This window comes from Callospermophilus lateralis, chromosome 16 (assembly GCF_048772815.1).
Source record: "Callospermophilus lateralis isolate mCalLat2 chromosome 16, mCalLat2.hap1, whole genome shotgun sequence".
Classification (NCBI taxonomy): domain Eukaryota; kingdom Metazoa; phylum Chordata; class Mammalia; order Rodentia; family Sciuridae; genus Callospermophilus; species Callospermophilus lateralis.
The window spans coordinates 29191247-29214283 of NC_135320.1; the positions used below are offsets into that span (position 1 = coordinate 29191247).

Consider the following 23037-nt stretch of genomic DNA (forward strand, 5'->3'; position numbering starts at 1 on the left):
TATATATATGCGCAATTAATTATGTTGGGAAGAAATAACCTAGCACTTCTTGTACAGGCAGGTTTTCTCCCCTGCTGTAGGCATTGCCATTTTCCATAACTGACAACCTAGGACACAGGGGCATAGGCAAAGACACCACACCAGCTCCTACATCATGGCACAGCATTTGTGAAAATGAGCACTGACTTGAACAGAAGAAATTTTCCTTATATCCTGGAACTTGTACTTCATATTGACTGTAGAGTTTTTGTTTTTGTTTTTTTAAACCTGCTAACTCTCAACAGAATTTCTGTCTATACTTACTTTTCTCATCAACTACTAACCGCATTTTCATTACAAGCTTTTAATCATACCATCACCTCTATTTCCACATAATATCTTAAGGACCAGTGTCTTCTAAACTAAGCAACAGGAAGAATGAGAAATTTCCTGTTTACAAAATTTTTAGCAATAACCAGTAACCAATATGCAAGTAAGAGCACCAAATGAAGCAAACTAGTTTTTCTTAATAAGTTACTGAACTAAAATACAAAATTCATGGGAGTTCATATCCCACTTGAATCAAAGTGTGAAATATGATATATCAAGAACTATGTAATGTTTTGAACAACCAACAATAAAAATTAATTAAAAAAAATAAAATAAAATACAAAATTCAGAATATTTTAATAAAGCAAATACTTTAGAAAATTAACCAGGTATCGCATACCTCTGAAAGGAATTTGTTCTGGCCCTGTTTTGCCTTAAATCGTTTAATCTTTTGCTGAATTCTCTTATCTTTTTCCAGATCTTCTACTGATGCCCATTGACAATGAAGATAAGAGCTGAAAGAATAAAATAATAACATGTAGAAAATAATCCTTTGATATGTCTTCTAACATTCAAAAAAATCAACTAAACAGATCATTTAACAAAATAACCTGCTCAATTACTTATAGGGATGCTCAGCGATATTCAGTAACTAGAGTAACACAGAAACAATAACAGTGCCTAGAATTCAGCTTTTGCCCCAAGCCTCCAGCTCTCTTATTCCATACAAATGGGAAAACAAAACAAACAAACAAAAAAAAGCAGAAAAAGGCCTACCAAGCAGCTTTTTTCATAAGTGAATGAATTACACTTCAGTATAAAACAATTAGCACACTACATGGAGGCCTTAATTGTGCATTTATGCTTTGAGCCTTATATTATTGAGAAAGAAGAGGTGTTGTGTGCCTGTGACTCACACAAGGCCTATCATCCCTGCCCTGAAGATGAACCTGACCTAGTGTTTCTAGAGCAACTGGGAGGAAAGGACCACCCTCTGCACCCTCACCCATGGCCCACACACCCACTCTCCCAGTCTGTGCTCTTCCGGGAGCTGAAACAACTTCTCTGGTGAACTTTCACTCACCAAGGTACACGCTTGCGATGGGCAAGTCCCACCCACTTCAGACTCGCCACCCTGAGAGCACTTTTCTGCCTTCCCTAATCTGAACATGAACACGCTCAACCCTCTCTTTTCCTTCCTGCGACTCCCAGGCACAAAGTCAATGTTTTTTGGTACCTCCCACATTCTTCTGTTGGATATTTCAGTAGTCTTTTGCACTGTCATTTTCTCCCTGCCCAGCAATAGCCTCTCCTGTCTCATTTCTCTTTCTGACGATGACATTAAAAAGAAATGCAATGCTTGAATGTACACCTCTTCCAGAATCAAGGCACTGCAACTTAGAAATTATGCAGTCATTATAAAATCTTTTAAAATGGTTAGTAATATGGAAAATTCTTGTGACATGACAAAATTGATATTTATACAATGTCTAATACACATTTTCCAAATTAGGACTGACTTAGTCCTTCTATAACTGACTAAAGGAAAAAAAAGGATTTTAAGTACATTGCATTATACAAATACGATTTAATATAAACCCTCTATAGGAGCTGGGGTTGTAGTTCAGTGGCTGAATGCTTGCCTCGCATGTATGAGGCACTGTGTTTGATTCTCAGCACTGCATATAAATAAATAATATCATCATAGGTACCTTATTTTCTACTTTGAGGCATTCTTATTTCAAAAAAGAGTTAAATAATACTGTCATATTCAGAAACAAATATAAAATAACCTACTCTAGTCTTCTAGTAATTTGACTGAAAAGGCACATGTGTAATCAGTATTCCTGTACTGGATACGGGGAAAATGCATGCAAGGCACCACCAGTCTTCCCCTTCCCCAATAGGACACAGGCCCTGACACAAGGGGTCCAGCCATGTTCTACTGCTTGTAACTGTGCTGAACATTCTAGTCAGTAACGCTGCTTTCTAACCCCTGATGATAATCCACTCTAGAGGCTCAATAAGGAAGAAGAGGAAGGAAAAGAAACAGGGTCCAAGGTTGGCTGCCATGTCTGAGTACAGAATTAAGGCAAACAAGGAAAAAAAATCTTACTGATGGAACAGTAATAGTAATTTCATCTGAAATACTAAGGAAAATATTACAAAGGAGTAAAACTCTACGCAAAATACCATAAAACTAATAAGAAAGTATCTGAACCAGACCCTACAAATAATATAGTTTTGAGTTCATTTCAAAACATAATTTTTCTTAATGAAACAAGAGCAACAATATTTATATCTAATGCTAATAAAGACAGTACCAAAAAAAAAAAAAAAGGAGGAAAAAAGACCATAACTCTTCTACATATTAGGGCAAAGTTCTACATAGAACATTAGCAAACATGTTTCTACACATTAAGAAAAGAATATATTGGCCTGGAGATGTAGTTCAGCAGTGGAGTCAACCAAAAAAAAGCATGCATCATGACCAAGAAGGATATGCTCCAGGAATGCAAGGCTGGTTCAATATAAGGGACTCTTAAAAAATACACAACAATAATGGGTCTGAGAAAAAAATCACATAATTATTCCCACTGATATTGTGAACGTTTTGACAAAAATTCATATCCATAAAGGACTTTTTAAAACTAAAGAAAACAGGAATCAATAGGTACTTCATAACATACTTAAACATACAGAGATTTTAGTCCTAAAGTCACATTTTAATAATTTTAGAAACAACACAGGCGTTACCACAAAGAATAGAAACAAGGTTTGGACACCTACTACCTCTACTGGGCATCAAATATACCAAAACCATAAAAGGCACAATAACTGGAAAATAATAAGTAACACTATCTCTACTTGCAGATTATATGATCATGTACCTAGAAAACCCTAGAGAATCAATTAGAAAACTAATCCAAAGAATAAAACAAAATAATTCAGTAATACATCAGGATATAAAATTAACATACAGATGTCAATAAATAGCTTTCAATCACACAGACAATAACCAGCAAGAAGATATGACACTCATGAAAACCTCTTTTATAATACCAACAAAGATGAAGTACTTAGCAAGAAATTTAATAAGAAATGCACACAATTCATACAAGGAAATATTTAAAGGCACACTTTAAAAATATGAAATTATCACTGAACTGGAAAGACAGTCTGTTTTTATGCAGTGTAACTCAACATCCTAAATCAAACATTTGTAAAGTTAATACAATATAAATAAAAACAAGTATTTTCATGGAATACGAAAGTTAATACAAGACTTTCTATATAAAAATAAAGATGCAAGAATATCCATGAAAACATTCAAAAGGAGACACTACAGGGGAAAACTAGATCCACCAGGTAATAAAATACACTATAAAGCCTCTGTGAATAAATGTGATTCTGGCTCATGAACACAGACACAGATCAAAGGAATAAAGTACAGCTATAGGCCCTAATAAACACACAAGGTTAGTACTTCATGAAGACTGCATCTCAAATCACTGTGTCAAAGGCAGTCTTCTTAATAACAGCATTAGAAAAATATAGTCATATGCTATATTTGTTTTGGTCAATGACAGACCACATAAAATAGTGGTCCCATAAGTTTATTATAATGGAGTTGAACATTTTCAACTGCCTATTGATACTGTGGATGTTTTAATGTCATAGCACAACACATTCTTGTGTTTGTAGTGATGCTGGTGTGAGCAAACCTACTGCATTACCTGTCACGCAGTAGTATAGCATACACAATTACGCACCATTCATAATATTCAATAATAAGCAACTGTGTTATTGTCTTATGTATTTAGTAGACTATTCTTTTATCATCATTTCATAGTGAACTCCTTCTACTTCGAAAAGTTTACAAAACTATGCCATGTTACCCTGGCAGCAGCCTCATATACCTCATCTTTACCATGTCTCTTGGCTACATGAAGAGGCCACGCGGGATGACTGATGTGTTCCGTGTTTGTATGTGTGCTCTATGGTGTTCACACAATGAGGAAATTAACTAATAATATGTTTCTCAGAATGTATCCCTGTAGTTAGGCGATGTATGACTGTATTTGGAAATGGATAAAATTATAGTCGTGTCTTATACCATACACAAGAGTATACGAAACAAATCATGCACTGTAACAGAGAAAATGAAACCATTCAAGTATTAGAGGAAAACCTGGGCTAATTCTTCTTTAACATGGGTATAGAGAAGGGTTTTCTAGCTATAACACAAAAGTCAGATACAGTAAGATAAAAGACATTGAGCTATAAAACATTTTTAACAAATTTATAGCTCAATAAATATCATAAATCAAGACAGAAGGCAACAGAAACAGAAAAGACGGAACACCCACAACCTAAATAAAGTACTAATATAAAACACTTAAAAATTGAAGGAAGCACGACAAAAAATGAGCAAAAGACATACACACATACACAGACAAGTGATGGTGTAAACTTGGCCATTAAGTTTATGAAAAGATATTCTTATTCACAGTAAGAGAAAATGCTGACTAAAACTTTCTGAAATGCAATCTCTCACAATAATTAAGTACAATACACTATATTTGGAAGGCTGTGAGAAAATAGGTGTTCACATCTACTGCTGACAGGAATACAGACAAACATAGTCCTCATAGAAGGGAATCTGGCAGGATCTCTCAAACTATACACATATTTGCCTTTTGATTTAGCAATTCCATTTGTAGGAATTTTATCCAAAAGCTATGTCTTCGACAATTTGAAAATATGTATAGGCATGCATGAGAATACATGTTGTAGCATTATTGGTAATTATAAAATACCACAAGCCACTTATATGCTCACATAATAGAAAACTGATTGAACAGCTGTGGTACAACCATACAGTGAAGTACTATGTAACTGTTACAAAGAATGAGGATCCCTATGAACTGAAGCAGAGTGATATCCACTGTTCCAGCCTATCCACTGATAGGGACGAATAGCCATGGCTCCTCAGTAGCAATGAGCACAGCAAAGTCCAAATCTCATTTTGGAAAGGCCCTCATCAAAACAATATCAACGTTCCTTGGAGCAGGACTGAAAAGGGTTGAGCCTGGAACATTCTCTGTCGCCAGTGCTCAGAGAAAGATGCAGACAAGGCATAAGGACAGAGGAGTTATGAATAAAGTAAATAATACCATAATAGTAAAAAAATATATAATCCATTTACTATAATGAGAATCCTCAAGTCTACACAGCTATAAATTAACAAATGGGCAAGGTGGTAAAGGTCTTCCTAATAGCAGAGACCCAACTAATAAATCTAGAAAGAATGATGCAATGAGTAAACCACCACTTAGCAGCCATTATAATATTTAATAGTCTCAAAGTACTTTTATAGAAGATATGTACGCATTTCAAAAAGAAAAACAGAATTCTTTCCATTTTTGCAATTTTCCTATAAATCTGAAATTATGTCTAAAGAGACTGATAAAAACTGTTAGTTTTATAGAAACTCTTAACTTCCCTGATAACTTAACAATAGTAGGGAGGAAAACTCATTTTAGAACTCCCTTTGCCTCAACTCTGAGGACTCACCTCTCCTGGCCTGGTAGCAGTACCTGTGCCCTTCTCTAGAACCACTAACAGGCTCAAATGAACGGAGGCACCTCAGAGCCCAGGGTCGCTGTGATTTGGATGCCTGTCTAATGGTGTTATTTTTCGATAACCAATACTTAAATTCTGTTCTCATGTTGACTTTGTTTCTATATCCACAAGGGAGCCCTTAGCTCTGGTTTACCTCCTCCTCACCTATCTTGACTTCTCTCCTTAAGGTTTCAGCCACAGAAAATCATGGCCTATGCATAATTTCCACATGTGTAAACTCATCATGCTCTAAGGACAAAATGATGACAACAGCTAACATTTACTGAGCATTTTATCACTAGACTATGTATCGCATGGAACTCTCAAGAAAAAACTGACAGAGACATCTTCATCTTTTTACGTGGTAAAAGGTTTTGCTTGCAACTTCTTCTGAAGGGCATCCATTTATTGAACACGGTGCCAACTAGAACAAGGGAGAATTAGGAAAACCAGGGTGCCTGAGGCTTTCATTTTCTGAGGCAGGGTAAATTTTTCTGAGGCTATTTTCCCAGCAACTCATAAAACCCTCTCTTTAAAAACCCTACAATTTAAATAGTGCTTTTGTTCTTTGTCTTAAAAAGGATAAAGTAAATGTTTACGCTATCAATGACTGTTTTTGTCTTTATGGCCTCCTTGCTCTTCAACAGGATAACGACTGATCCTCAGAACCAGGCAGGCTCACAACAATGCGTGTTTGGACCTGGTGCACTGCTTACGTCTACAACACAGAATCCATGAGGACGGCTAGCTGTGTTTCTCCATTCAGACTTTTAAAAGTTATGCAATTCAAGTCCACTAAACAAATAATAGAAACAAACCCAGATAAAACCATAGCTCACTGCATTTTAAAGGCTGAGTGATGTCATGATTTTCTAGAGCCTTCGTCTGATAGCAGAGTTCTCGTCTCAAGTGCCCGGCATCCCATGCACTGATGAAGGGAAGGAGAGCAGCCCTGGAGAGTAAAATTCATTCTCGGAGGATAGGCAATTACTGCTCTATTTAGTTATTTCTCTATCGCCTTAGAAGTTTTTATTTTGTCTAAAAAGAACTTCTTAGCTATACATATACTTATTATATATATATATATATATATATATATATACACACATATATACTTATATGTATAAAACAAAGTTAGTCAACTTTTACACCAATTATACATTTTTTCAGAAGGATTAAATTCATAAAATATCAAAGATACAAAAATTAGTAGGAAATGACCATGTTTCCTACGTCACAATTAAAAAAAAAACAAGTTGTTTGGTACTATGAAAATATATCCCCCCTCCTTAATAGAAAAAAAAAATTTTTTTTTTTACTTACAAGTTTTTGTATTTCACATAAAACTCTTCAACTTCTACCTCCTCTCCAGATTCCTTCTGCAACAAAAGAAAAGTTCCAGGCACATACTTAAAACAGTATACTCAAATACTTCCAAAGTAATGATTTATTCCCACATGAGCAAAAAATTGGCCCGAGAAGAGTAGCACAGGACCTTCTTGGAAAGAAGCACACGCTGTAAGCTGTAGGAACCCCGTGCGATGAGGACTGAGGAGCTCAGGCCCATGCACGCTACTCTACTTGACGTGCTTGAGCTTCTAAGACATGAATCATTTTAACTCCTCCCTAACCACATGCAGCTTCATTCACAACAACCTGACCCCAAAGCTGGCTTTCTGCCAAACCCACAGTGTTAAGTAGACGCCAAGTGTACCATTTTCTCAGGCAGCAGCCAATTAGCAACTGCTCTCCTGAATGCCATATGTATTATTTTTGGCTGCCTCATGGCAACTTTACATTGTGGGTTTTGTAATGTTTTAAAATATTTAAAAGACATTTATTCCTCCATATAGTTAATAACTCTAAACAAGAAACCATATAAAACTAAACCTTGTTCTAATGCAGTAATTTCAGGGCATCACTATTCATAGTTCTAGTTTTACTCAATGGTACAATTAAATGTCTCAGACAAGATGTCTCACATACATAGCAGCCAAATAAAATTAACACTCCAAATACTACATTTAGGTAGGGTTAAAATTGTGATACATGTCAGCCAAATTGAGAGTTTTCAGTGGCAAGATTATCTATAACATCTCCTTGATCCTACCTGCTGTTGCATATGCAGCAGACAACATTTACATGGTATTTTAGACATCTCTGCCCCCACCCCATCTCTTTCTTTTTGGTTTTAGGCTGTTTAACAAGTCATAATATGTAATTTTCTTCTGGAACATTTGATCAAATAAAGCAGAAATATGAAACATAAACACCCCTTACAGATGTTTCATGAATGCTTTTGCACTTGTACAAGACGCCCCAAGCCTGTCTTGAGGGTCACTTTGTGGGTGCTATGTTGGCTCATAGATAGTTCTAAAAAAAAAAAAAAAACATTACAGCAAGTAGGAACTTGGCAGGGGACAAATGAAACAGAAAAGACTCCTGGAAAACACATTGGAATTCAAAGGGATGACAATTCTCCTCAATTTTTAATTTCACACTACTATGAACTTAAAACTTTTCTTTGAAACTTTCACCTGTTATCAGTTAAACCTGCATTTTGAAGTTTTCACCTGTCTAGAGATCAGCAATACAAAGATTATACTCAGGAGTGTGGTCAACACCTGTTAACATCTGGTTGTGCCCTGATGAGTCTTTAAAAGGTCATAACTATAAAGCAACTTTTTAAACCAACGTATTCAGTATATACCTATGCTATAGACTTTCAGTTACCCAAAATAAAAATAAAAAATAAAATGGGTAAAGGAATCACATAGACCTGCAATTAACTGATAGATAAATTCTAGTTGATTCAAGCAACAATCTTTTCAGGACACCCTCACTTTTTTCCAGCCCTAATATTTCCCCATTTGATTTCTATCTTTATGCAGAATTAGAAATTCCAGTAAAAAGGCAAAGGTGAGATGGTAGACAACCAGAAAAAATTGGGAAGCAAGGAAGAGACTAGATCTTTTGATGCCTGTCAGCATGTCATAAAATTCAAACCCAGAACGGAGCTCATAATATCTCTTGATGCCAATCTCTTTCAATTCTGGATTCCCGCCACCAACTTACACTTCTTTTAGGTAATGATCAAGATTTATCATTTCTATGCTCTATTATTTCCTCTGATTTCCCTCTTTCTGGCTTTCTCTTCCATCTTGTCCTTTCTATCTTATTTGAAATGGTTTCACTGTCCCATAATTCTAAGTGGGCACCAAAACACACAGGATCAGATCTTGAACAGCAGAGATACTTTTCATTCTGTCCCAGTTTTGTTCCCAGAAAGCTCTGACTCTTAACAACCATCTGTCCCCCCAACTCTCATTAATACCCATTTTCTTGTCATGATCTACTATTCCCCTGGGAACCTGCTGTGAAGGTACCTAGCAAGAGGGTTTGGAGCTGTCTGGGAAGAAGTGACTTGGTTCCGAGACCTCATTTAGCAGCACCTGGAGCTGGCGCACCATTGCCCCAGGGCCTATCTCTTTTGGATGTCTCCAAATGTAACACTGTTTTCTTTAACTGACTGCACATGTAGGATAACCACCTTCTTGCCCAGAACTATAAATAGAGCTATTTTTCAGCTTTTCCTTTTATATAAATATGATCATGTTGACCTCTTTTGCTTTGCTAGTAAAACAATTAACAAAAGTGTGTGAATTCATGAGTCCTCAGGAACATCATTTCAATTAGTCACTAAATGGCAGACACTTTGGCCTCTAACACCCCAATTTTCAGAAGGTACTCTATAATGTTCTTACCCCATAAATAACAGGATCAAAGCACTAGTTACACACATACAGCACTCATATTTATTTTTTTGGACAGCTACAACTAAATTTGAGAGTACTCTAAGTAATTTCATGTGCTCAATAGAATATTTCTGAGAAACGTGTCTAGTCTATGAAAATACACTTTATTATTCACATGAAATTGAAAGCTCCAGATATATTAAACCACTTTTGTCCCATTATTCATATGAACCAGAACCCTTGATCAGGCAATAAAATAACTGCTCTGGCCACTTGGATTTGAACTAGCCATCTAGCAAATGATAGTCTTACGGCCTGAAAAATATGAATGACCATTCCTAAGCATTCTATTACTAACTGAAGTAGTCACAGGGGACCAAGCTAAATCACAGTGCTGGGGGGGGGGAGGGAGGGAGGGAGAGAGAGAGAAAGAGAGAGAAAATTTTTGTTAAACAATGCTTAAAAGAATGAAAAAGTACTTAAACAAAGAGAACAATAAAGCATGGGCCTGAAACCCTTCCTACTTATAGCCCAACCTATTGCATACACTAATAGAGATAACACTTAGGGAAAAAATAAGGACATGATAATGAATGAGATTAAGAGTCCTGCCTTAACTTTATACTCTCTCTATATTTTTAAAAATTCTGCTGGGTTCAATTAGGGAGAATTAAGACCAATCACTGAAATTTAAAATAAGTTTTTAGAAAGCAAATTTAGCATGTGGGTAAAGTCAAATAAAGAACTGCATAAAATGCAGTCAGAATTTGTCTTAAAGTTGTTTTTGACATTCTGATCCAAAAAAAAAAATTTGAATGTTTTCTCCAAAGACAGAAGACTCATAGCAGAAAGGACTATGACTAAATGTGGAAAACAAAAGAATTATTTTTTATACAATCCACACATCTCTCTCTCTCTCTCTCTCTCTCTCTCTCTCTCTCTCTCACACACACACACACACACACACACACACACACACCTCTCTTTATCTACCTCAGAATTCAAACTATGGCCCTTCCACTAGGCCTCATGCATGTTAATTTGAGTTTAGAGCAACGCATCAATGACTAAGCCAGGCCCACTTCACACCTGGTGCTGAACTAGGGAGGGTCTGCTGTCGGAGCTTTGTGAGTATGCACAACTCCACTACAACAGATTGTCATCCTTAGGCCACAGCCATGAGGATGACTTGACTTTGAGAACCACAGTCCCCACTATGTGTTAGCACTCCACAGGACAGACTCCATGAGCTCACGGCTAGTTTCCACAGTGCTGCCAGGGAGACAGAAAGATACCTTCTCACAGCCAATTCTTACATTATTCATGGTAATAGGAAACAGACCAGCAGGCACAGCTAGAATCCACAGAAAAATCTCAAATTTCCTTTTGTTAGTTCTCCCCTGCCACACCAACCCCAGTGTTTTTAAAGCTGATAACTGAAGTAACCACTCTTGAGAACACTGGCAGTTTTAAAAGTTAGTAACTGTTAATGTTTAATATTTTCTAATGGATTTTTATTGCCCTTAAAAGAATGCCAGTAATAGAAAAACAATTCAATGAGCGTCACTTCTCTTCCTTACTTTAATTCAAACTTCAATGAATACTGAACCTTCCAGAGGAATTTTTTCCACTAATTTTCTCTATCCTCAAATACACCAAATCAATAAATGCTTTGTCCTCATTTACAGTTAAAATGATTTTTAATGTCCCATGGCCATTGGTAAATAGTAATAATACCTATTCCTAAACCTGGAGAACCTGCCTTTAAAGGGTGCTTGGGGGCGGCGGGGTGGAGGTGGGAGGAGAGAAAGCCCTAAAGTGGGCAAAACAGAAAGAAAAAGCAGTGTCCTACATAATACATAGCCTAAGCAGCTCTGAATAATGGAGCTAATTATAATTTGCAACCCCCAAACCTGCTGAGTATGCCTGCTGAAGTACTATCAATTGAATGAAAATTAGTATATCCCATCCAAACGACAGGCTATTTACTCAAACAAGTCACTCCAATTCCATGAAGGGGATTATTCTTTAAAGCATGTCAAGTATTTAAATTTCACCATATATCTACAATTCACCAATTAACAGTTCTGGAGTCATTAGCAGGACAACAATGCAACCTTTCTAATGAGTTAAACAGTGCTCATTTCTGCTTTAACAGGTGGGAAATTTGGTTGAGATTTTATTGTTTAATCATCGGGACAGAAATCTTACAAAGAGGCACCAGTTAAGCCATCTATACACCCACCCTATACACAATGTAAAAATATCTCAGTTTCTTGATCCTCATTATTTTCATATGAACTGATAAAAATCCATACCTTGAACCACACAATAGAAAAGTAAACAGTATTAAAATGAAGGCACAGAGAAGTTTATTTTTGGTGTAATTTCATTTTCAAGGATGTCTTGATAGAGGTGTTTGAATAGCAAAGATTTCCTATTTAATAAGCCTGGGATCTCACTTTAATTCCCATAATTACTCTGTTACTCATCTATTTTACTGGGACGTTATACTTCGCATTTTACTAAGAAGAAAACATGTTTATTTCATATGTCAAAAGTAAAGTTGTAATTCCACCTGCCTTGAAAGCAATAAAGACCTGTGGACTTGACAAATTTAAGGTGAGGAACAGACCCCATATCTAAAGGAGACCACTTTCTAAAGACACTGAAAATTCCATGTTGAACTATGTAAATGCAAACTAGATGTTCAAATCATTATTCAAAACAAGTAAAACACTTTCCCAAATTGGGCAAGAAGAGAAGTAGTTGGGAGGAAACAAAGAATTTCCATCTGTAAAAGAAAATACAGTGTCACTAGAATTCTTCCTTCAAGAGTATATTTGTCCCTAAAAGACAAGATAATCCAGCTAATGACAAGTATGTAGAGCTCACCTTTGCACACCAACATGAACTGTGAATAACTTAGAAAATTGTACTCAAAACAGTCCAGTATTTCACCTCTGCACTGGCAACAGATATTTTGAATAGTTCAATTGTATATTTAAAAAAAAAAAAATGTTGTAAAACGAATGAGAAAACACCTTCTTGTCAAAATGATAAGAGAACTTCCATTCCACCATGAGGGTGGGGTGGGCTGGGATGGGTGGAGGACCTTTGAAAGACAGATGAGAGGTAAATACAGGTCTATAATTCATATGCCTAATTCTTATGAAAAGGGAAGCATGTAACTCTGGAAGTCCTATACATTTCCTGGAAGACTTCTTGCCTACTATGAATGGCATAATAAACTGGATGTATTTGAAGTTAACTAACACGATGATTTCTACTATCCTGGTAAATGAGACAGGTTTAGAAAATACCACCAGAATTTTTGTTTTACAATCGTGGAATCTTAAAAGAGAATTATAAAACAATCCTACAAGAGTAATGCACACTGCATAGATTTGCCTCATTTCAAATGGTGCTTACCTGCTTTTTCACAGAACGACTACTCATGATTTTCTCTACCACTGGGCCTTCTGCATCAACAGATTCCTAAAACATAAAGATGTCTGAATCAATTCAAATGGAAAACATTTTATCCTATACTACGAAAATAAGAAATCATTTGTTCCCCTTTGCCACTACCTCCCTATCCTTTAAACCATAGTAGAAAGTTACCAGTGGAAAATATGACTGAAAAGAACAAAAATTTCACCCTACAGAAAGGAAAAAGGAAGGGCTGTGCTTGTTACTTCATGATTATGTGGCTTAATTACATGGACTAGCATGGGTTCCACAAGCCAGAGAGCTTTCAGAAACTCCAGCTGCCAAGAGAAAATAATCTCTGCATGACAACAGTCAAAAATATAACTTTTCTTTATCTATACCCATGGGGTAAATATACTCATCATTCTGTTATCGTAGGCAGCTTTTATCTATGGAGGTCACATAAAACCTCACACAACAACTTAACATAGCACAGATTACCAAATAAGTAAAACATAAAACTGCATTTAATATACTTTTCAATGGCTACCAGCAGTTTGTTAACTAAAGTACAGTAACAGTAAGAAAAGAGCATTACTTTTTTTAAAAGTCTTTAAAATAATCAATCCTACATTACTATCCATACTTTATACTAACTATTTTATCCATCATTTACATTGCACAGAGAATAAAGCGTGCCCTGCTGGGTACTACAAGGCAGTAATTTCATAAAGGGGTTCTTACAGTGCCGAACAGCAGGAGACGAGCTCAAGTGGTTTATTAAAGTCCCAGAAGCCACAGCACTGAATTCTCAGAGGTAAATTCAGCCGCCTCATATTCTAGCTCTGATTCTTCCTCAACATAGACCATTAATTCTCCAAAATTGTGTCAAATTACATATCACAGGCTTGTATAAAAATAAATTTCAGTGAACAGAGCTTTTTAAAAGACACTGCTAAACAACTAATTTCCCATAACACATTAGCCAACATTAGATGAATGTTCCCCTGCTGAAAGTCCGATGCTTCCACGGGACTTCTCTGATTCCAGCTATAAAATGTGCAGTCCATCTTGTAACATGCAGATTCAAGCCACACAAATCTGGCTGCTGACCTGCTGCTCTGACTGTGAAGTATTGGAGGGGGAGTCTCTCCCAGCAGCATCTGCATCATCTGCCTCCTCATCAGAAATCTTGAACTCCAAGTCTTCAGTGTATCGCTTTCTCTTCACCTGCCTGCTAGACCGTCTCTTCTAAAACAAAACCCCAACAAAGAGGGTTTTAAAAAGCAATCATGGATGCTCTTTAACATGGCTCAGAATGGTAAGATACATTACTTTAAAAAAAAAATAGTAAAGAAAAACCAATAACTCCTGTAAGTCAAGCAAAAAGATCATTGTGGCAATAAGTAAAAGGGAAATGGGGGAAGGGGGGATCTGAAGTCCTGGGACACCTGTCCTTCAGCCACTCCCATGTCCATGCCCTTCAACAGGAAAAAGCGGAAGTAACAAATCTTGTTTGTTCATCCAAAGTGATGGCCACACTGGAGCTGGGAAATGGGTCCTCTGGGTTCATTACACCATTTTCTCTACTTTTGTGTGACCAAAAATGTTTCATACAAAAAAGTGAATGTGTTAGAGAATACTCTGAAAATTACAAAGTTCTATACATATATTGTTATCCTATTATCCAAGGTACTCCAAGATATATCTCAGAAAGCCATTTAAATAAAAACTTTTTCCATTTTCATTTTGGTCCTAAAAGAAATAATCTGAACTTTTTGAAGAGATGAAAGGTTGAGTGGCAAAATTCACAATGGACTAAGAAAAGTAATCTGAATTTTTTAAATTAATTTTTCACCTTGGTTAAAATTTAAAAGATTGGTAATAGCTAACAGTCAATACAATTATTGGCAAAATGAGTAGTCTCATACTCCTGTGGTCAAAACAACCCAGCTCAGCTTTTGCAGAACACCATGGTCATATCTACTCATTTTTAAAATATGCCAACCCTTCCAATAAGCTACAAAACTTATCTTGGGAATATCTGCAAAATAAATTGTTAAGTTAAAGTTAAAACAAGCTACATAACAATAAGAAGTTTATGTTTCTATTTAAGATAAATTTTAAAGATGTTTATCTATTTGGGTATGTGGATCATCAATAAACTCCAAAACAAAGGGAATACATCTCTATGCCTCAATAAATGTGCATCTCTACGCCTCAATAAATGTTCGCTAAAAAATGAATTATGTATATGCTTTCAATACAACCACCAAAACAAAAACAAAAACCCAAAAATACAATTGTTAGTAGGTATTAATTCTGAAGAAAGAAGTAAATGGACCAGGAGGAAGTTTACATTTTAATTTTGGTCCTAAAAGAAACATTCTGAAAATTTTTGAAGAGATAAAGGGTTGAATGGCAAATCCATAATGAATGAGCATGAAAAGTAATTTTACTTTTCCTAAAAAGGAGAATTTGCAAATCTTTTTTGCACTTTTTGGTCAAAAATCATTCTATGTTGACTTTTAATGACAATATTTTCTTGTTATTGTTGTTTATTTGTTTTGGTACTAAGGATTGAACCCAGGGAGCTACATCCCCAATCATTTTTGTTTTATTTTGAGACACAGTCTTACTAAATTGCTGAAGGTTTTGCCAAATTGCTGAGGCTGACAATCAAAACTTGCAATCCTCCCGACTCAGCCTCCTAAGTCACTGTGCCCAGCTACAAATAGTGTTTTATAAGTTAAAAATGGTGAGAAAAAGTTTTTCATTAATAAGTATATGTGAAAAAAAAAATCTAAGATTAAAAATGACACATGTTGGGGTGGGAATATAGCTCAGCAGTTCTTGCAAGGACCCAAGTTCAGAGCCCAGGACGGTGCACACAGAAAAACCAAACCAAAAAAAAACCAAAGCAAAGCATATCCAAGTTTTAAACTGCTAATGAGCACAATAATATTACAACCTAGAAACTAAGTTGACACTAAGACTTTTAAAGAACTTCATGAATTTTAAAGTTGGGACAGTAAGGCAGAAAGAGGCAAAATATCCATCACGTACCACTATGATCCCACCGCATGACTGACTTAACCTTATCAAGTTTGTGCTCTCCCTGCTCTTGGAAATGGATTTGAAACAGTTTACAATGCCAGCTTAGTATAACATAAGTATCAAATGGATTGTTTAAGACTGGCACCTCCCAGCTCTGCACACTCATGGCAGCAGAGGTACAAAGTACTTTTCTCGAGACCATGTGGGTAAGGTTTTACTAACAGACTTCTAGAGCTTTCTCCAGGAATCTTCCTCTCCAAGGACAGATCTTCTGTGTTTCCTGGAATAGTACATACTGTGGAGCTTTCACAGAAACCTGTGGAGGTTCTGCCTCATGGACCCTTTCCCACATCACGGGAGACAGTTTGTTTGATCTCCTGAGCCCTAGAGCTCAGCGTTCCTTATTGAACTGGCCCTAACTCTAACGTGGCCTTGGACTAGTAATTTTGTGGATCTCAGTTTCCTTGTCTGTAGAATGGGGTTAATGATAGTAACTACCCCATACAAATGCTGCAAAGACACATAAGGGAATTTATTCAAAGCCTTGTGAAATGCAATTAATAGGTTTAAAGCCATCATTAATCAGTTCGAGCTTTCCAAAGAAAAATGTCCCAGTTACCTTGTAAAGCTTCCCTTCTCTCTTTCCAAAGCTGACCTACTTACTCCTGCTCTCAGGCCCAATTTACCATCCCTTACTTCTGGACTGTCAATCTCTTTAAGACATAAAAGGCTATTATGAAGAACAATGTTTTAATTTTGTGAAACTTAGCATAATGTCTGTATTTCATCTGATATATCAGTTTAACTAAATTGAAATGGATTAATTTATATTTCCATCTTTATACCATTACTGTAAGGAGGGCTGTACTACTAATGATCCGTCTGTAATGTTTTACCAGGTTTCCATGCTTGAGGCCACACTGTCATAGTATTCTTCCAGCCTAAGTAACTGAATAAGGTTGGACAGAGTCTAAGACAAACCTACTTCACATTTAATCCCACTCTGATTATTTTTTTAAAAAAGAAGTTCCACTACAATAAGACAGGGAGCTCTTTTTTAAAAAAAGAAAGGAAGAAATGTATGTATTGGTGAATATAATTTTTATAATGTAAGTTCTTCCATGTCAACTTTGTGATATAAAACTGAAATAGTGATCAATTTAAATTAATTGTAAGTAGCTACAAAGTCACTTCTTAAGTGCTATTAAAAAGAAAAAAAAACAAAATACAATTAGAAGTCAATTTTCTGAAATTTTTAAATGTGACATGGTTTCTTTCTATATAATAATTGATCTTCCCTTTTTTCTCTCCCCCCCCCCCTTTTTGTGGGGATAGAACTCAGGGGAATTTTACCACTGAGCCACATCCCCAGCCCTTTTTATTATTATAGCACTAGGTTGCTGAGGGTCTTGCTAAGTTGCTAAGGTTAGCCTCAAATCTGCAATTCTGCCTCAGGCCCCCAAGTCGCCAGGATTACATGGATGCACCATGGTGTTCATAATAACTGATCTTAAGGTCATTTATTTGGGGTTTCAAGATCCCTTTTATAATTTCCCAATATAAGATTAAAATTGTTAATTATGTAACATGTTTCTATTATGGTCTGTTAAACTATTATCTGAAAGATTTCTGTGAATCTAAATGAAATGTAAGATTTGTACTTAAACCTTAACTCAAAATTTGAGTTGATATTAAAATAATATATCAACTTTTTAAACTTGGATTGCTTTAGAAAAGACCGTTTAAACAGGTATACTGAATAGAAGATTTAAATGTTTCTATGATCTGTTTTAATACCTTGTGAACAATTGTACATTAGTTAAAATTTTCATGAAATTTACTTTTAAAAAATCAAGAATTAACTTTAGATTCTTCATACATGTGTCACAGGAAGAAAATAAATAAAGCAGTCAACATCACTTCCTGTGTGACAGACACCAGGAAAGCACAGTCTTCAAGAGTCAGATCTCTTCATGTGGCTGCGTATAATAGCTCTTGAACCTGTAACAGTTATGCACTGTAGCCAATCAGAAAGCAAGCACTGAAGTTCATTTCAATTGATTATTATGTTTGTGGAACTGAAATGAAGAAGGAAAATGTACCCCAAAACTAGTATTTTATAAAATCCAAGTCTGAATTAATACAAATAGACTGTTTCAAAATGGCAACAATGTTTTTTAAAGAAAAATAGAATTTCCTTGAATTGTATGAATAAATCTTCTTAATGCTGTCCGATTACCACGGTCACAGAGGTCCTACTTTAAGCAAATACAAAGCAGGAAAAAACAGCCTTGAGGATAAAAACAAAATTAAAAATCACTAAAATACTTTTCATAAAAACTCTTTAAGCAATTAAAAAAAAAAAAAAAGGTTATCTACTTACCTTCCTGGTATCTTCCCTCTGACATAATAAAATGAAATCACATAATAAACCCATACCACAAAAACATGCATACACATTCTCTCTCCATTTCTCTCTCTTCTGGGTGCTTAGCTTAGGCCACAATTACAACTATTAAGGAGATACACTCAATAAAAACAAAAATAAAACATACCCTATTAACACACCACATAAAATAGGCATAAACAGCCCTGAAATTCTTTAGAATAGAGCTACATATTTTGAATATTTTGCTTTTAATTGGTAGGGGTGCAGGTGAAAGTCCTGAGTGTGCACTAAATGATAAGAGGAAGTCCAGTAAGCTCCTCGGGGCTGGCTTCCCACTCCAGTGGGAATCCTCAGTAACTGCTCCCTGATAACTCAGATGTCATTCACACAAGTCACATTCCCAGCCATCCCAGAGGACCAGACTGGCATGCTTCCAGGGAACCTAACAAGGAAATAATTTTTAACTGTCACGTGTAAGAAGCCCTCTCAGTCCAATCAGTGAAGGCAGCGTGCTTTATACAGAGGAACCCAAATTCCTATTTTTTTTTTTTTTCAGGGCTAGCTTTTTAATTCATTCCTACAAAACTCTCCCAAAGCTGAGAGAATCTATCACTGGGAAAATCTGTACAGCTGCCAATCGGAAAATCACTTGTTCAAAGAAAGTTTAGTATTATACAAATATATCTCATCTCTGACCATCAGATGTCAGAAACCTTCAGACAAGCTACAAATTGTATCTTGGCTTTTTATTCTGCAAAACAAAAAGGGGCAGGGGCAGGGGCTGGGGATATAGCACAGTGGTAGAGAGATAGCCGAGCAGGTGTGAGGCCCTGGGTTCAATCCCCAGCACCAATAAACAAACCAGTAAGCAACCAAGGTTCAAAGAAATTTAAAAATCTGAATGAAGCTGTAAATGAACCAGTGTTAACACACACACACACACACACACACACACACACATCAAAATATAAATCTACAGCAATAAAGGAAGGATGTTTATTATGAAGCCAAAGATGGCAAAATGCAACAGCTCTGGTCAGGAGTTCTTTCTCGTGTTGGCCCCCAGCTCTCATCACTATGGATATAATGTTCCAGACAACAATATAGACATCTGACAAGCACCTCTGTAACAAAGCTGGGGAGGGCTAGCGTACTTCATACATGGCTAAAGTTACCACGCTAAATCACAGAGGCTCAGGGGCAGCACAATGGTATTACCTGAACACCTGGATCTTCGTCTTCCTCAGGAGGAGGAGATGGCGGGGGCGTTTTGTCTAAGTCTGAATTTTCAGAACCTTCTGTTTTTCCCTTGTTGACCTTTTTCTTCAAAGCACTGGCTTCTGAATCAGGTTTCTTATTACTAGAATTCAAAGCAGATCACTCAGTGTTCATTTCTTAATGCAGTTCTCCTGCATGTCCCGTGCCCTTCCATGGCCCACACCCAACATCCCAAAAGGATCGACGACAAGTGATAAGTCAATGCATGTTGGCCCGTAACAGCTGAATGGCACTCTCAAATAAATTTTTACAGTAAATCTCAGTGATAACCTTTAGCAAGTTTCTGACCTAATTAAGGTAAAACTGCATGCAAAAATCCCTCACACCACACTGTGTAATAGTTCATTTGTTCCAAATGCCTGTCAATACACGAGGCTGTAATAAACAATCAGACTAAAATGTAGTTTTGTTATCAAGTTTTTAAAGCATAAAACACTTTTTGTTTTTAACTGTCAAAGAAAAATACAGCATATCTCCTTGTCTCTTGCAGGTAGTTTTACATACTCCTAGTTAAGTCCTTTTTTGACCAGTATTACCTAAGTGTACTTTTATACCACCCAGTTACATTTTTATCCAATTTATGATATTTTATTGATAAAAATATATAGCAATCTCCTGAAACATGCCATTTTACTTAATGCTGTGTTTTTAGTAAGTTTTATTTTTATACTAAGCATTTTTGAGATAATCTTATCCTTTATTCTGTGGTGCTAGGAATTGGATTCAGAGCCTCTGTATGCTAGGCAAGCCCTGTACCACTGAACTACAATCTCATCCCCACAATTCGTGTTTTTTTCAAAAGCTGTGTCTCTGAAACACAAAAAACACAGCAAATCGACCCCAATAATTAAAGCACATGTTCCAAAGTATGTTGCTGACAAACATTAATAGGATTTGAATGTTACATGAGAAAGATACATAAATAAACTCTAAGAAAAAATGTTTTTTAATTTTATCTTCACCTCTAGATCCCTTATGGACATTTGTTTGAATGTACATTTGATGCTACTTTCAATTTCCAAACCAGTTCCAAGATTTTCTACAGATTATCATTTAGAATACAACACTGAAAATAATTCAACCTCATAATAATTGTTTTACTATTTCTAAGGATTCTCAAACCACAATTAATTCTAAAAATAAAATAAAAAATAAAATATTTTTAAAAATAATTAAATTTCTTTATTGAAGTTCGTAAATTTCCAGAATAGTGTGCTGACAGAATGCATTAAACATCATGTTTTTAACCTCAGCCTCTACAAAAGGAAGAAGCCAAGGGATCTATAAGCTCTGATTTGAGTAAAGCATGTATCATGCAAAATATTTCAAAAGTACTATTAAAATAAAAATGTATCCAGCACATACCTAAAATGTGTTTCTCAACTAATGATTTGATCATCTTAAACTAGTCATTTTTAAATAATCGGCTTATTTTTATTTTGTTAACATTTTAGCATAGTAAATAGCCACATAAAAGATAACTTAAAACAAGGATTGCAGCAAACAGCAGTTAGTTTAAGAGTTCATTCTATTTTTTTTTAAAGGCAATGTCCTTAAAACTTTAAGTCACCAAAAGATCTGCAGAAAGCATAATATTTTTTAAATTAAAAAAAAATCCATACAACAGTTCCTCATCCAACTGTCCTAGTGTTTACGCTACACATGGACAGAAGTCTCCCCTACTATGAGGCTCCATTTCCAGCATTTATTTCCGCTCTAACTGCCACAAATTATACAATACTACAGCTGAACACTGGGCCCCTTTCCTTTCATCTGCACGCCAAGAGCAATCAGATTACCCTGGTAACCAGCGGTCACATGACCAGCACCTGCTCTTTTGGCTGGATGCCACTGACTAAAGCCATCTGCTTCCCTCAATCAGCTTTCAAACATTCTCAACACCTGCGCTGCAGTGTTTTGTGGTTTCTTTTATCAAATCAGTGCAAAACTGCTTCCAAAACTTTACATATTTCTCAAATTTGTTTAAATCAGAGGTAGGCCTGTCAAAGAGTTGAACCACAGCCAGGTAAAGTGAGCTGGCAGCTAGTTTCCACGGTGACCTCTCTCTACCGGGGCGAAGTACACACAGTGGGGTTGCCGGGCCCTGCCTGCACTGTCCTACAGGAGCAAAAGGCTTACTGTCTGGAAGCCGCCCAGAGCCCAGGTTTGAGGAAACATCTATTTGCTGGAGGAGAGAAGTGCTAATGATTTTCCATCTGCCCTTCCCAAGAATAAACTATATGGAACTTCCAAGATGGCTGAAAGTCAGGAAGGACCTCTCCAAGTGCTTAGACAAAAAGCCTGCCAAGGGAAGCACTTACCCCAGATCTGATTACTGAAAGACTGCAGACTCATTAGGCCTTGCACCATTAATGTTCAGAAAGAGCATTTCCATGCCTCAACATACAAATCAACACCCTAAAACGTCAAAAGGCTACAAAATCTTCAGTATCCACCCAAACACATTACAATCCAGAACAAAATTGATATTTATGCTAAACTGCCTTTGTTACCATTTTGCAATAAGCCAATGTGAGTATTCACCAAGTGTTCCTGAGCCACAGTTTCCTGATGTATAAAACAAAGTTAATAATTGTTTCTTCCTCCATCTTTGCTATGTGGTTTAAATGAGATAGTGGGAAAAAGCTCAAGTAGCACCGGGCACAGATGGTTAACATTTACTCACATCTGGAAGACAACCAGCCACATCTGAGAAGGATTCGCTGTGGCTGAGACCCACCTGGGCCAAATCAACTGCAGGAACTTATAGATAGAACCCCACTTGCACTGAGGATAACTTTATCTAAGCACCATAAATTTCCTAATCACCAGGTAAAAGAACAAACAAGCAAAGAGAACCACAGACTGCCCTTCCCCAAGCCCACTACCACTGCTTTAATCCAGACACCTGCCATTCCCCACCAAAAGACTATAGCTTCCCACTACCTTATCACCCTTAGGAGCCATGTGAAGGGCTACACAGCATCCGACTGGTAGAAAAAAAGACAGTCCATATTCACAGTCATTATTTAAATGTATAAGCTTCAAAATTGGTCTTTTGTAATGTCAGGGCCAAAATGTACATTCTTCTCCAAATTATTATAAAAGCTTGAATGTACAAAGAGGGTGGCTCTTTCAGTTGCAGGTTGAGAATATTGTTAATAAGGAACATCCATTAAACCAACACTGAAA

At 36.3% G+C, this 23037-nt stretch overlaps 1 protein-coding gene across 7 annotated transcripts in view; it reads right to left on the reverse strand.

The window, feature by feature from the left end:
- The window catches only part of Chd7 (chromodomain helicase DNA binding protein 7), a 183537-nt gene that overhangs the window by 47971 nt on the left and 112529 nt on the right, over positions 1-23037 (reverse strand). For 5 of the 7 annotated variants that reach the window (XM_076836465.1, XM_076836464.1, XM_076836466.1 and 2 more), the window contains exons 4-8: positions 19786-19927; positions 14235-14372; positions 13122-13187; positions 7258-7313; positions 710-824 (exon numbers count right to left, since the gene is read on the reverse strand). In XM_076836465.1, coding sequence (XP_076692580.1) covers positions 710-824; positions 7258-7313; positions 13122-13187; positions 14235-14372; positions 19786-19927 — 517 coding nt within the window. Of the gene's footprint in view, positions 1-709; positions 825-6773; positions 6866-7257; positions 7314-8214; positions 8222-13121; positions 13188-14234; positions 14373-19785; positions 19928-23037 lie in introns of those variants that run through there. The other 2 variants (XM_076836470.1, XM_076836469.1) reach the window with 2 other exon arrangements.